Source organism: Manis javanica, chromosome 6, assembly GCF_040802235.1.
Source record: "Manis javanica isolate MJ-LG chromosome 6, MJ_LKY, whole genome shotgun sequence".
Taxonomy (NCBI): domain Eukaryota; kingdom Metazoa; phylum Chordata; class Mammalia; order Pholidota; family Manidae; genus Manis; species Manis javanica.
The window spans coordinates 114,223,334-114,237,469 of record NC_133161.1 but is presented as its reverse complement, the minus strand read 5'-3'; the positions used below and the strand labels follow the sequence as shown (position 1 = coordinate 114,237,469).

Below are 14,136 nucleotides of genomic sequence, written 5' to 3'. Positions count from 1 at the left end.
GATGTCCTAGGGAATGCAGTGGAAGAAGCAAGCTCTCTTGAGAAAAACCTGGCAGCACTGTCGGGCAGTGTTAAGTACTCATTTGAGGTTTATGAGTTGAAAGAGAAACCACTCAAGTTGATTTGGGGCTTTTATCCAGCAAGGTTCAGATCCTTGGGTGTAGGTATGGAAAAGACAGAAAAGTTTGCTCAAGGTTGTAATTTTATTATTTGTGCATAAGGGAGGGGGGAAAAGTGGCTAGGTTGCTGAAGAGCTTTGAAAGAAAGTGATTATGTAATATGTAAAAATTGGACTGTGGGAATTTCACTCCTGACCTGGTCCCATGTGTGGAAATCTTAGGATGGTTCTCTTTGGTTTCACACAATTGCCAGTGGGACTTTCACTTCCTTATCTCCCCCTCCCACAGCCATCTTGTTTGGGGCCCTACTTTTCGAAATGGAGGTAGGAGTGGAGCTTAGAAGTGTTTTGGGCCGTGGAAGAGGGAGTTATCCAAAATGGAGTAGTCTAGTGGGTTGAGCACAGACTTAAGGAACAGGCAACTGTCTTATAGGCAACATGGAGACGGCAGCTACCTCTGAGATACCCTCTTCCAAGAAAGACAACTAACTCACTCCTCAGTACTGGCAATGAGTGGCATCCCTGGTACAGAAAAGAAGGATCGAGTTTAGGAATAAGTACAGAAATTGATATAAGGAAATGGACAGATTCCAGTAAGGGTTAAGTTTAGGGTTGGTTCCCATGGGTCTTCTTGGTGCACGCTGTGGTGCAGTCTTTGAGGCAGACTCTATTTCTCCATGTGGGGTCTGGGAGGCCCCAACAGCCATTCTCCATCTCTTGGATCTGTTTCTGTCCTCTCTCTCCCACTCTAAAAGCTTGTAAACCCTTGGTGCCTCATCTAGTTTTTCACCAATTCTATAAGTAGTATATAGTTTATTGGTTAAACTTTACCTTCTATCTTTGTATGTGCAAAACTTTTTGTTTTTTGCTTCTTACAAATCAAAAGCTTTGACTTTATAGTATTATATTTTAAATGGATTTTGAGAGCCTATTTTAGAAGCATTAATCCTAAACATCCTGGAGGCAACAGATGCATTAGAGTCCACCAGTGATTGTTCGAATTTCTATAGAATATGTGAAAAAAACAAGCACAAACATATCTTCCAGTAATTTATATCATACAGTTGAGTGAAAAAAAAAATGCTAAAGAGTATAAATAGTATGCCATCATATGTGGGGAGAGAAAAAAGAATACATATATGAATGTTTACATAAGCACAGAGTATCCTAGGGATTCACAAGAAATGTATAACAATTGTTGTCTTTAAGCAAGGCAGAATGGGTGCCTGGGATCTATGGAGGAAGGGAGGCCTATTTTTTAAAAATTTCCCCCAACTTTTAATTATGAAAGATTTCAAATATATAGCTGAGGTATAAGATTTACACAGAGAATACTAGTTTACTCATCATCTAGATTCTATCATTAACATTTTACTATACTATACTATTCAACCTTTCTATGCAATCATCAATCCATATTATTTTTTGATACATTTCAAAGTAAATTGTAAACATAAGTTCATGTACCCCTAAATTCTTCAGCATCAATATCATTAATTACATTTCAAATTTCGTTTGCTATTTTTAATTTTCAATGAGATATAAAGACCATAAGTGTACACTGGCTGAGTTTTGACAAATGCATACACCTCAATAACCCAAACCCCTATGACATGGAACATTACATTACTCCAGAAAGGGGAAAGAGACTTGCTTTTAACTGTACTCTTTTAGCACCCTCTGAATTTTGTATGAGTTATTTGTGTTTTCTATTTTAAAATAAATGAAATATTTAAGCATTTAAAATATGTAAACATTTTTATAACGAGCCATAGAATCTAAATTGGATGACAAGGAAAATAAAAACAGGGATGACAGATAACAAGGAAGTGGTGGGGTCAATGGAATGGAGAACTTACTGGGATCAGAGTTGCAGCAGTGGTATGAAACGTCCTGTTAGTGCGATGTCTGAAAGTGAAGTTTTCAGAAGTAGTCATAAGGTTCAGAGTGCGAACACAGGAATGATGACAGTTAGGATATTAGTTTCCTTCCCTGTCAGATGCTCCTGAAGTGCACACTGTGTTGTTCTTTTGCAGTATTTATCACAACTCCAATGAAGCAATGTATGTTTGATTTGTGGAACTGGCTTAATATTGGCTCCCTTTCTAGACTATAAGCTCCAAGAGAGCATGGGTCTTCTCTGTTTCATTTAATCTTGTATTTTTAGTGCCTAGTACATATTAGGTACTCAAACAAGTTGTAAATACTTAATTAGATTCTTTAAGCAGGTCATTAATTAATTCATTCATTCAGTTGTTTCATCATTTTTAGGGTATATAAAGTTGATTTATAATTTAATCAACTTACACTTTAAGCAGTAGACTTGAACTAGGGTTGACAATAACCCAGTTTCATGGGAAAAAGGAATCATAATTATGTGAAGTTTATTCTGGACTAGGCCATTTTTCTGATGCAGCTGAGTACCTTGGCCAGATCATCTCTCTGAGCCTCATCTGTAGAAGGAAGGTAACTTCAAAGAGTCGTTATTAACATTCTGCCAGAACATCACAGGCAAAGTGGCTCTGAATCTTTCTTGTCACTTAGTCGTTGTTTAATCATGTGTAGATTACTCTCCAACAAATCACTTATAAAATGTGAACACCTAGGTAGCCTGATTGTTTTATCAATTTAATGAGGTATTACAAAAGCTTTCAAAATTACCCCTTTGCTTCTGTTCACTACACAGCAGAGTGGTCACTGTAAAATCGAAGTTTGGTCACTGTTCTCCTCTGTTCAAAAGCCTGCAATGATTCCCATTCACTCAGAATAGAAGTCGGCCTTTCCCGTGATCTCCAAGGCCCTGCGTGCTCTCCTACCCTCCTCCCTCTCTCTGCTGCGAACCCAGCAACCTTCTCACGTTCCTCGGACACCACGGGCAGCCTGCCCGCCATGTCCCGTCTGCGATGCCGCTCTCACGCCCGTGGACTAGCCTTCCTCAGCTCCTTCAAGTCTTTGTTAAATGCCATCTTCTCGGGGAGGCCTACTTGGATCAGTATTTAAAACTGCAAACTTCAGCCCCCTTCTCTACTTTATTTCACTCATAGCTCTTATTTATTTCTAACATATTATGAAAGTGTGAAAGAAAACTTTGTAAACATGCATATCAGATACATTGTAGGTTCTACATACAAATTATATTCTCTACCCTTGACCAGTGATTTGTGGTCTGAAGGCATAAAGCATAGGGTCTTATAGTTTAAGGTGTTCTAGGATAATGTGCCTTCAGAAAATCCAGGATTAATATTAATTGCCTAAACAATTTTCACAGATTATTTCAGTGCTGGGCACTCTTGTATAGAAATGAATAACAGTTTTGTGCATGTCTTCATTCGTGCATTAAACAAATATTTATTGGACGCCTTCTATGTGCTAGTTTTCATTAAATATGCTGCCAGGCCAAGGCCGAGCTGTCATAATCATTTCACTCCGCACAACGTCTCCCCTAACACCGAGTCGGCCGGATTTGCGGCGGGTCTGAGGAAAAGCCTCCGCTCCCGCCAGCAGAGGGCGCGATCCCGCCCTCTTTGCAGCCTCCAGTCGGCAGAGGGTCTCAGGCTCCCACGCGCGCTCCCGGGCGCGCCTCCGCTCGCCGCGTCCCGTGACGCGGTCGCGGAACCCAAGCTGCTGGGCCTGAGCCGAGCTAAATTCGTCGCCGGTGGCCGCTGCCGGTGCAACCATAAAGGCTAATCCGTAGGAGGGGAGGCTCGTGGAGTCGCACTCCCTGTTCCAGTCAGGTCGGCTCACGCTGCCGTCCCACCGTCCGCGGCCGCCGTCTCCCCGAGCGTCTGCATGAGCTCTCTCGTGTGGGGAAGCTCCGGTGACCATGTAGGGGGAAAGTGTGAGGAAGCTCCAGGCGCCCGAGACGAGGCCAGCGCCGTCGGCACGTCGCCCCGGCGTCCGCCACACCGCCGGAGCGGGCCGCGGGGTCCGTCGGCCCCGGTGGGCATCCGGCCTCCGCTTGGGGCCTGACCCAGAGCGCTACAAAAGTCTCGCGCTCTCTCGCGAGAGGCTAAGTTGAAGTAACATGGCGACGTCTAATCTGTTAAAGGTAAGCCTCTCGGTCCAGCTAGGCTTCAACTCCGTGGCCACCGGGTCTCGCTCTCCGGGAAAGGCTCGGTCCCGGTTCGGCGGGGAAACGTGGGAGTGCCCCAGGGTCGTCTATCGGGAGGAAGCCGGGGGCAGAGGCCGCTGCCGAGGACGGGAGCGCGGGCTCCGGTCTCGGGGTCGGGGGTCCCGGCCGCCCCTCGCGCGGGCTGCCCGGCGCGAAGGCCCGGCCGGGGCTGGCGGGGGGCGGTGCGTGCAGAGAGGCCTGCCCCGGTCGGGACGGCGGCGGAGTGGAGGCGCTCTGCTCGGCCAGCGGGGCCGGTAGTGCTCTCCGAGTCGGCTGCTTGTGAAGGGAGAGTCCAAGAGGCTAAAGGAATATCCAAGAAAACACTGCCCAGCAGGTTTCAGCGACTGGAGCCCCACCCCAATTTCCGTTCCCAGTCGGCCTGCCCGAACCTCAGGTCATACAGCAGTGCCCCCCACCCCATTACCTCCCTCCCTTTTCTGTGCGCTACACTTCTCCCCCTATTTTCCCATTCTTGAGTTCATATTTTACCTTTCTTTCCTAATGAAACTGTTCCTTAACCCCATTGCAGCTCCCAACCAGATGACTGTTGAGGAAGTACTATCATCGTGACAACCGCGTAGAAAAGTTACTTTACCAAAGAAAACGGTTAAAGTTAGTTTTATATATTGGGGATCGAGGGGAGATCTAGGCCCAGAGAGACGTGCTCCACTAGCACTTAAAAACTTTGGAGGAGAATGAGGAAGACTTGGTTCTAGTCTGTTCTGTGCATGTGTTTCTAGTAGGAACTTTATTCCTTAAAAATACTGCCTGAAATGGGGATAGTGATCAGCTCAGGGAACTTAATCACATGCCTTCAGACAGTGTGGATGGATAGTACAAAGTAGTAGACTAGAATAGAAAATATATTAAAATATACTCGAACCTTCTTTAGACTACTGATAACTGCCTAATAGGTGGGACTGCCTTATAAAATGCAGGCCTAATTTACTAATTTAAGAAGCTACATACCTTCTTTTAGAAGGGGGAGCAGCCTAGAACTATACTGAATTTCCGCTACCTAGAAGCTTTATGGCATTAGACAAGTTACTTTACCTCTGTGCCTGGGTTTCTTCATTAATACAGTGGAATTATCAATAGCTATTTCATAAGAGCATTGTGAAGATTGAATCAATATATGTGAAATGCTTGAAACAGTGACTGGTAATTAATACACAATACACATAACTTACTAGAGTTATTACTCTTGCTGTTTCTCAAAGTAAACAAATTTTTAGGAATTGAATAATCCATCCTACTCTTAACAGTGTAGCAAAGTTCTAATATACTAGTTCAGAAAGAATATTTGTTTAACTTAATGCATCCCCATGTTTACATGAGCAGTAACCTATGTTATTAATTGAAATGTGTGTTTTAGAAATGATTTGGTTCCTGACTGTGAATTTTTGACTTGTTGATTCCCTGGATATAAAGCAGGGTCTCCACACCAGTTCTTTCTCAGAAATGGGCAAGCCAGTTTGCATTCTACTCCATACAAAGGCTTACAAAGGATTGTTTGGAGTCAGTGTAAGTCCAGAGCTACTTCTCTCAATACTAGTAAGAGGTCCTACCAGTAAGTAATCTTGTAGAGATTATGAATCTACGTTTACAGCACACAAGTGGGAATGTAAATTAGTTCAACCATTGTAAAAAGCAGTATGGAGGTTCCTCAAAAAGCTCAAAATAGAAATACCATTTGACCCAGTAATTCCACTTCTAGGAATTTACCCTAAGACTGCAGCAGCCCAGTTTGAAAAAGACAGATGCACCCCTATGTTTATCACAGCACTATTTGTAATGTCCAAGAAGTGGAAGCAACCTAATTGTCCATCAGTAGATGAATGGATAAAGAAGATGTGGTATATATGCACAATGGAATACTATTCAGCCATAAGAAGAACACAGATCTTACTGTTTACAACAACATGGATGAAGCTAGAGGTTATTAGCTCAGTGAAATAAGCCAGGTGTAGAAAGGCAAGTACCAAACAATATCACTCATCTGTGGAGTATAAGAACAAAGAAAAAAACTGAAGGAACAAAACAGCAGCAGACTCACAGAACCCAAGAATGGACTAACAGTTACCAAAGGAAAAGGGACTGGGGAGGGTGGGTGGTAAGGGAGGGGTAAGGGGATTAAGGCGCATTATGATTAGCACACAATGTCGGGGGGGTCACGGGGAAGGAAGTGTAACAGAGAAGACAAGTAGTGACTCTATAGCATCTTACTATGCTGAAGGACAGTGACTGTAATGGGATATGTGGTGGGGGCTTGATAATGGGGGGAATCTCGTAACTAGTGTTGCTCATGTGATTGTATAACAATGATACCTTAAAAAAAATACTAAAGAGAAAAAAAAAAGACCACAGGTTTTCGAAAAGTTTTGTAACTCAAGTCAGACAACTTATAAGTAAAAGGAAGGCGATAATGCTTTGAAAAAACTGGTTAAATGATTCAGTCACTCTCATGAACATGAATACAGGTGCCAAAAATACACTGGAAAAATTGCAATGAATTTGTTGTGTGAAATGTTGAAAAGAGAAAAAAAATTTCTAAATACTATTTTATATAGGATGTGATTTTAATTTTGTGTAATGTAATGTACCTTATAAATAGACATTTGACTCTTTTGTCTGTATCACCAAAGACTGTTTATTCAAGTTAGCCAGAAAACCTTTTTTTCTTTCTTCTCTCCTTATTAGAGGGAGGGTAGGTTGTGGAGTGTGGATTGCTTTTATTCATACGTTTGGAAGTAGCTAATTAAAAAGTGAGAAGTTTGTGTTCTTGGAGAAATGTAGTGTGACCTTGCCAGGATAGACCTATAACATAATTCATAGAATAATTTAAATTCGTGTCTAGTGGTACCTTGAATAGAGACAGGTGGCTGGGGAGTGGCCAAATTAGCCTCATTTACTTTTTTGACAAGACTAGACTGGTTCATTAGAGAAATGCTTTAGACATTGTGCAATTAGATTTCACCAGAGTGTATGTGACAGAATTATCATGTCCTGTGGTCGAAATGGAGAAGTGTCGGCTAGATGAGAATCCAGTTAGAATTTGATTCATTATTAAACAGCTGTACCTGAAGAATGAGTAATAAATTATCATCAGCCCTGAAAGGAAGCCTTTAGTGTCTTGCTGAAAAAATATCTCCTCTTCCTATTTGCCAGTAACTTGGATGAAGTTGTTTATTGAACTGTGGAGGGAAAGCTAATATGAAAAAATAACAAGATTCAAAAACTTTGATATGAAGCTTGCAAAGCAAGAACCGAATGCAGTAAGAACCATCTACTTTTTGATACTAGATTTTGAATGTAATAATAATTGTATTCTCAATTTAAAGCAAGTGGGCTGTTGCTGTATTTTGGAAATCTTGAATATACAAAGATTTGCGTTGTATCTTTTAACATACAATTATCAGTTTATGTCTCCAAAAACCTTTCAATAAAACAACTTTGTTGTTTTAACATTTTAATTCTGCTTGTTTTTCTTTTGTAGTTACCATCTAGGCCTCAATGCTCATGTTTTTCATTTCCAATTGAGAATATTTTCCAAATAGAAATTCTTTAAATCTTATTTTGCTTCTCCTCACCCCATTTAATTCTTAGCACATTCCTTTATCCAACTATTTGGAGTGCCCTTAACTTCCTTGGTCAGTACCACACATTTTTTTGGTTTTCCGTATATTCTCTTTTCCAAGGTACCTGCCACATTGCCTCCTTCCGCTTTTTCTGCCTCAGCCTTCATTTCCCCCCAAAGATTGGCAGTATGTCCCCTCTTTACTCTGACTTCACTGGGATAAGAAAGTTCATGTTACTTCCTAACCTGCATTCTGATTTGGTCTCAAACTTTTGCTCTTTTCTCTCTTATCACAGTTCTTAGAAAAGCAGCCCCACCTGCTGCCTCTAATTCTTCACCTTTTCCCTTAACTTACTGTGGCTTGGCTTCCCCCACCTCACCCAATTATGTTGAGTGCTTGAGTTGTATCAAGAGGGCATTAATTTTCTAATTGCCAAATGAGATTCTTCTCTGATACATTCATCCTCTCGTCTGATATTTTTTATCACAACCTCTGTTTCCTTTTTATGACATTCTCTCCATAGTCTTTTATCTCTCAGTGTTTTTGACTGACTTCCCTCCTGTCCTCCCCAATGTAATTATTTCTCAGGATTTGATCGTCAGCCCTTTTCTGTCCTGTACTGCTTTTTCTGGGACCATCTTAATTCCTATGATTTCACTATTTTTATCTCTTAACTCTGATCAGAGCTCTAGACCAAAACAGTTCTGACCACATCACTTGCCTGCTCAGACACCTTTGCTGGTTCAAATTCTTTTGAGATCTTCCCAGTTATTTCTTCTTCCTAATATCTCTCTCACTCACTCTCAGAAACACACACACACCCCTCTCCCTGGCTGTGTACTCATTGGTTCACTAGCATACCAGAGTCTTCAAGATCTATGTTTGCTGTTTATTCTATCAGGAATGCCCCTCTTCCCTCAATATTTGCCTGTTAAAATCCTAATTATTCATTAAAGCCCAGACCAGATTCCTCCTTTCTTCTCAATACTCTCTTTTGGAATTAATTGTTGTCTATTCTGCACAATCATAGCACTGCATCTATGCTCAGTCCCTTCTAGCACTTACGTTATGCCTTACATATTAGCTACAGAATCTACTTACATATCTAACTCCCTCTGAGGATTGTAAGCACCATTAGTGGAGAGACTTTTATCTGTTGATGCCTTAACCAGTGATCATTCATGATAGGTGCTCCATAAATGAGTGATAATTGACTAAAAAAAGAAATCTAGTATAGTATCCGAATATTGTAGATGCTCAGTAAATGAGTGTTGATTGGTTAAAAGGAGGAATTTCTGGTTTTATTCCCTTCTAATTAGATTTACAGAGAGAAAAGTGTTATAAGAGTTATAAAACCAACTCACAAGAGAATCCAAACTTTAAAGTGAATATGTAGCACACTATTCTCAGTGGAAACCTTTTTATCCTTTGAGAGAAAAGAAAATAAAAGTATAGAGGAGTGATTCAAAATAACTGTAGAAGAATTCATTATTGAAGTAATTTTATTAGGCACATAAGTGCAAGGTCACCATAAAGGATACAAAGATGTGTAAAACAAGGCTCAAACTCTGGGAATTTACCATATACTAAAGGAGATCAAATGGTACTAATGATTTGCACTAAGGCAAGGACTTAGGGAGTGTTGTCAGGTGCTGTGTGGTCCCCACAGCCTGAGATTATTTCTGGTGGGATGATCAAGGAAAGTTTTATGTTGAGAGCATTGGAGCTGATTTGAAGAATGGGTAGACTTTTTGTAGGTGGTGATTAGAAGAAAGTTTGGTAAGAATGGAGACTAGATCAGTTTTTGCTGCAGTGTACGCAGAACTGCATGCTGTGTTGCTTTCTATATGAATGATGCTCCTTGGAATTTTTGTAGGATAGTGGCCCAAAATACAGGAAACAGTTAAGAGAGAAGAGTGCAAAGGAAAGTCAGGGTCAGATGGTGAGAAGTCTTCAATGCTAGGCAAAGATGTTTTTAAAAAGTTCCATGGATAGTGGGGAATATTTGAAAAATATGTGAGCAGAGATCCTGTCAAGCCTGAAATATTTATTGGATAAAACCTGTTACTCAGCATCACTTCTATTTTCTATTTTTTTTTTGGTATCATTAATCTACAATTACATGAAAGACATTATGTTTACTAGGCTGCCCCCTTCACCAAGTCCCCCCCACCACCACCACATACCCCTTCACAGTCACTGTCCATCAGCATAGTAAGATGCTGTAAAATCACTGCTTGTCTTCTCTGGCATCACTTCTATTTTGTGTGTATTCAGAATATGATTTGTGAGGTGGCCATGAATGAGAGGCATTTGTGCTAATGACACTGTACGGTCATTAGAATCATAACAGTAGTCATTAAGTGTATGGAAAATAAATTCATTCATTAACAAAGTACTTAGCATTTTCTAATTCCAACTAGATAATTGTGATTTAGGCAGATGAATTCCTGCCCTTAATATAATTTACATTTTGTGAGGGGAGAGAGGCACTAAACATAAGCAAATAAATATATACCTTAGTTTGGTTGTAATAAATGCTATGAAGATTAACATTCAGGGTAAAGAGAGCAATAGGTGTTATTTTGTATAAGATGATCAGGAAAGAACTCTGAAAAGATGAAATTTTAAGTGGAACGTGAGTGAAGCGAGGGAACGGACATGGATCTATGTAGGTGAAATTCCAGGTAGAAGGCACAGGAACAACCAGTGTAAATGCATTGAATCAGAAGCATGCTTGAAAGATTTGAATGTTGTCAGTGAATGTGGTTAACATACACATTCAGATAATTCTTTTTAATTTCTATTTAAACATAAATGAGAGACTTGTTTTGAATCTAAAGTGTCAATGTTCACTGGGTTGATGGAAATTGCCCTTTTGAATGGGCATGTAAGAGGAATGTGATCTTTAGGGCTGCCTTGCCTCTTTCCAGTGTACTGTCTTAGAAACATGGTCATATTTTGACAATGAGAGCCTGGGGAGAAAAGGAATTCAGGGATATGTATGTTGGCTATGGGGAGGGGTGGGAGTAGGAATGCTGGACTAAATCAGTTACCATAAAACTGTGATAAATGTAAATGAGAATTTTTTATGTTCCATGAAAACAAATGCATGAGCAGTTATGTAATCTGAAGGTGAAGTATGTTAACTAAAGCTACTAACAGGAGGTGACAGTTTAGGGTAAATTTCAAGATATCAGTTATTCATAACAGGAATAGAAGGGAAGAGTAAACTTCAGGACGGTATCAAGAGGACACTAGACATCTGTCTGGTGGACAGAGAAGAAGGGTAGAGAAGAGAGAGAGAGACAAAGGCAGGTGTTTCTTATTAGATAGTTTGCTAGGGTCCTGGGGAATCCAGTTGTGTGTCACAGAAAGCCATCTGATGGCTTTGTTTCAGTATCGTAGGTAGAGTGAATTGGGTGCCTGATAGACTTGGTAAACAAATTACAGCTCAGGTTCAAACATTGGTCATATGTGGAGTACATCAAGGATATTTGATCATTTTGTTTATGCATAATATGTGAGCATTTACTCTCTGCTGGATATTATTCTAAGTGTCAGTGTTACAGTCATGAATATGACAGACAAGGTCTCTAGTGTTTGGAGCTTATATTCTAATGTGTAAATACTGACACCAAAGAAATAAAAAACACATTGAGTAGTTTTTGTGGTAATGAGGGCAGTGATGAAAACATTATAATCAAGAGTGTAGAAAAGATGGGGGCACTATTTTACTTTGTTATTTTAACAGAAAATAATCTTATTTTTTTCTTTAAATGCTGCTTTCAGCTATGTTCTGTTGGATTTTCCTTCCCTGCCACTTGATGACATATCAGCAGATTCCATAGCTTTCTGGTCTTTTAAAAAAGTCCTATTTAGTCTAAATTAAAATTTTTCTTCAATTTCATAGCCAGTCAAAACAACTCCCCTACCATCTCAAGACCTTGGCTTTGGATCTCCAGAGAAGAATGGGGGAAGGGCTCTTTCTTAGGTTGGTTTGGGAAGGCCTCTCTGAGGTGACATTGATGGTAAAACCTGAATGATCTGCAATCTAGGCAAAGGTCTTGAGTGCAGTGGTGAGCTTGTCATATTTGAGGAACACCTTAGAAAGGGTAGTATGGCTGTAACATAGTGAGAATTACCAGTATTCAAATATATATTACAGTTTTGTGGGTTTTTTGGTTAATGAGGCTTGCAAATGTAGTCTTAAAATCACGTATCTGTAGCAATAGTGCTTCAGTAGACAGTATGGGAACCCACATATTCAAATAGCTAACTTTATAATTCACGTGAAAGACCTAAAATATACAAATTGGATTTAAAGTTATTAGAATGCCGTCTTTGGATATAACCCATAGTCAATAGACTAGAAATTTCTCAGAGGGAACAAATACAAATCTTAAAACAACTAAACTCCTTGTGTTGTAGCCTAAATGTTCTGGGTGTGAAAGAATACAGGTAATAAAAAATAACTTCAGTTAATTGTTTGGATGTTATTTCTTGTCTTGCTTTTAACTTGTCCTTTCACCTTAACTTTTCTTGTACTTTTGTCGTTATGAAGAATATGTAGCAAGAAGATGTACAGCAATAATAACTGCATTCTTTGTTTCTTCTTAAGTACAACATTCAACATCATTATAAAATACTGTAATGATGTTGCTCCTCCAATTTGTTAGGGTATGTTTTGTCCCATATGTTACATAGGGATTTCTGGACATTTTCAGGGCAAACCAGCTGGTCAGTATTTGTATTATTTTGGTGCAAAGTAAGTGAATAATTTAAAAATGATTTTGTTACTTTTAAAACATTTTGCAAGCCCCATGGACTTTTCTGTTTTAGTTTATTTTCATGTGTTTATTTAAGCATTCCTGTTTTTTAACATGGTACCAAATTTTGGGCTCCCATGGTCTGAGCAACTATTTCCTCCCCCAGTTTGGGGAGGTTGTCAGCAAGTATTTCTTCAAAGACACTTTCTATCCCTTTTTCTCTCTCCTTCTTCTTCTGGTACCCCTATAATGCTAATATTGTTCCGTTTGGATTGGTCACACAGTTCTCTTAATATTCTTTCATTCCTGGAGATCCTTTTATCTTTCTCTGCCTCAGCTTTTCTGTATTCCTGTTCTCTGAATTTATTCCATTAACAGTGTCTTGCACCTCATCCGGTCTGCTCTTAAGTCCTTCTAGAGATTGTTTCATTTCTATAATCTCCCTCTGGACTTCATCCCTTATCTCTTGCATATTTCTCTGCAGGTCTATCAGCATGGTTATGACCTTTATTTTGAATTCTTTTTCAGGAAAATTGGTTATATCTATCTCCCCAGGCCCTCTCTTGGGGGTTGTCTGGGTGATTCTTGACTGGACCAGATTCTTCTGCCTTTTCATGGCAGAAGAGGTAGTCGTAGGCAGGTGGCATGTGTGTCAGCTGGGAGAACAAAGTCCCTTCCTGCTTGCTGGTCACCTTGCCCTTCTCTGCTGCCTGTGTTGGTTACTTGCACACCAGGAGCAGCCTCTGGGTTAATCTCCTGAGCTGCCGTGGGCAGGGCATCCCAGAGCCGTGTGGGGAGTGGCAGGTGCACGGGGTGTGTTCCCCTGTGAGAATGGCGCCTCTTTGCGCCTTGCCCCAGCTTCCTCTGTCTGCGGGGCAGCTGTGTGCCGGCGACAGCCTCTGGGTCTGTCCTGGTTAGCTGTGCGCTGGGAGGAGACTCTGGCTGTGGGCTGAGCTGCTCTCAGGCTGCTTCACCGCTGTGATGGGGTAGCGCCAGCCAGGGGGAACGAATGGCAGGCTGCTTATCACCGTGAGGGGTTTCAAAGCCACGTTGCCACCCAGGGGGTTCGGGCGCCTGAAGTTCCTTAGGAGTGTGCCAGGACGATTCCATCCAACTGTTAAGTCCCTGTCCCTTTAAGACTTTCAAAAATCACTCGCTTTTCTTTTGTCCCACAGGATCCAGCTGTGGGGACCCACTTGCCGATTTTACTTTTCCGTTTCTCTAATATTCAGTACACTATGCAATGTGTGTGCTCCTGGTGCAGATTACTAGGGCTGGTTATTTAGCAGTCTTGTGCTTCCACTCCCTCCCCCTCTGACTCCTTTCCTCCCTCCGGTGAGCTGGGGTCAGGGGAAGTGCTCAGGTCCTGCCAGGTCATGGCTTTGTATCTTACCCCCTTTGTGAGATGCTGAGTTCTTGCAGATGTAGATGTAGCCTGGCTGTTGTACTGTATCTTTTGGTCTCTCTGTTAGGCATAGTTGCGTTTGTTGTATTTTCAAAAATATATATGGTTTTGGGAGGAGATTTCTGCTGCCCTACTCACACTGCCATCTTGGCTCCT

The 14,136-nt window shown here is 40.9% G+C and overlaps 1 protein-coding gene across 2 annotated transcripts in view; it reads left to right on the top strand.

Annotated features, from left to right (window-relative positions):
- Positions 1-3,981: 3,981 nt before the first annotated feature.
- CUL5 (cullin 5) overlaps positions 3,982-14,136 on the top strand; it is a 132,411-nt gene continuing 122,256 nt past the window's right edge. For both annotated transcript variants that reach the window (XM_037020275.2, XM_037020265.2), the window contains exon 1: positions 3,982-4,165. In XM_037020275.2, coding sequence (XP_036876170.1) covers positions 4,142-4,165 — 24 coding nt within the window. In that variant the 5' untranslated portion in view covers positions 3,982-4,141. The remainder of the gene's footprint in view (positions 4,166-14,136) is intronic.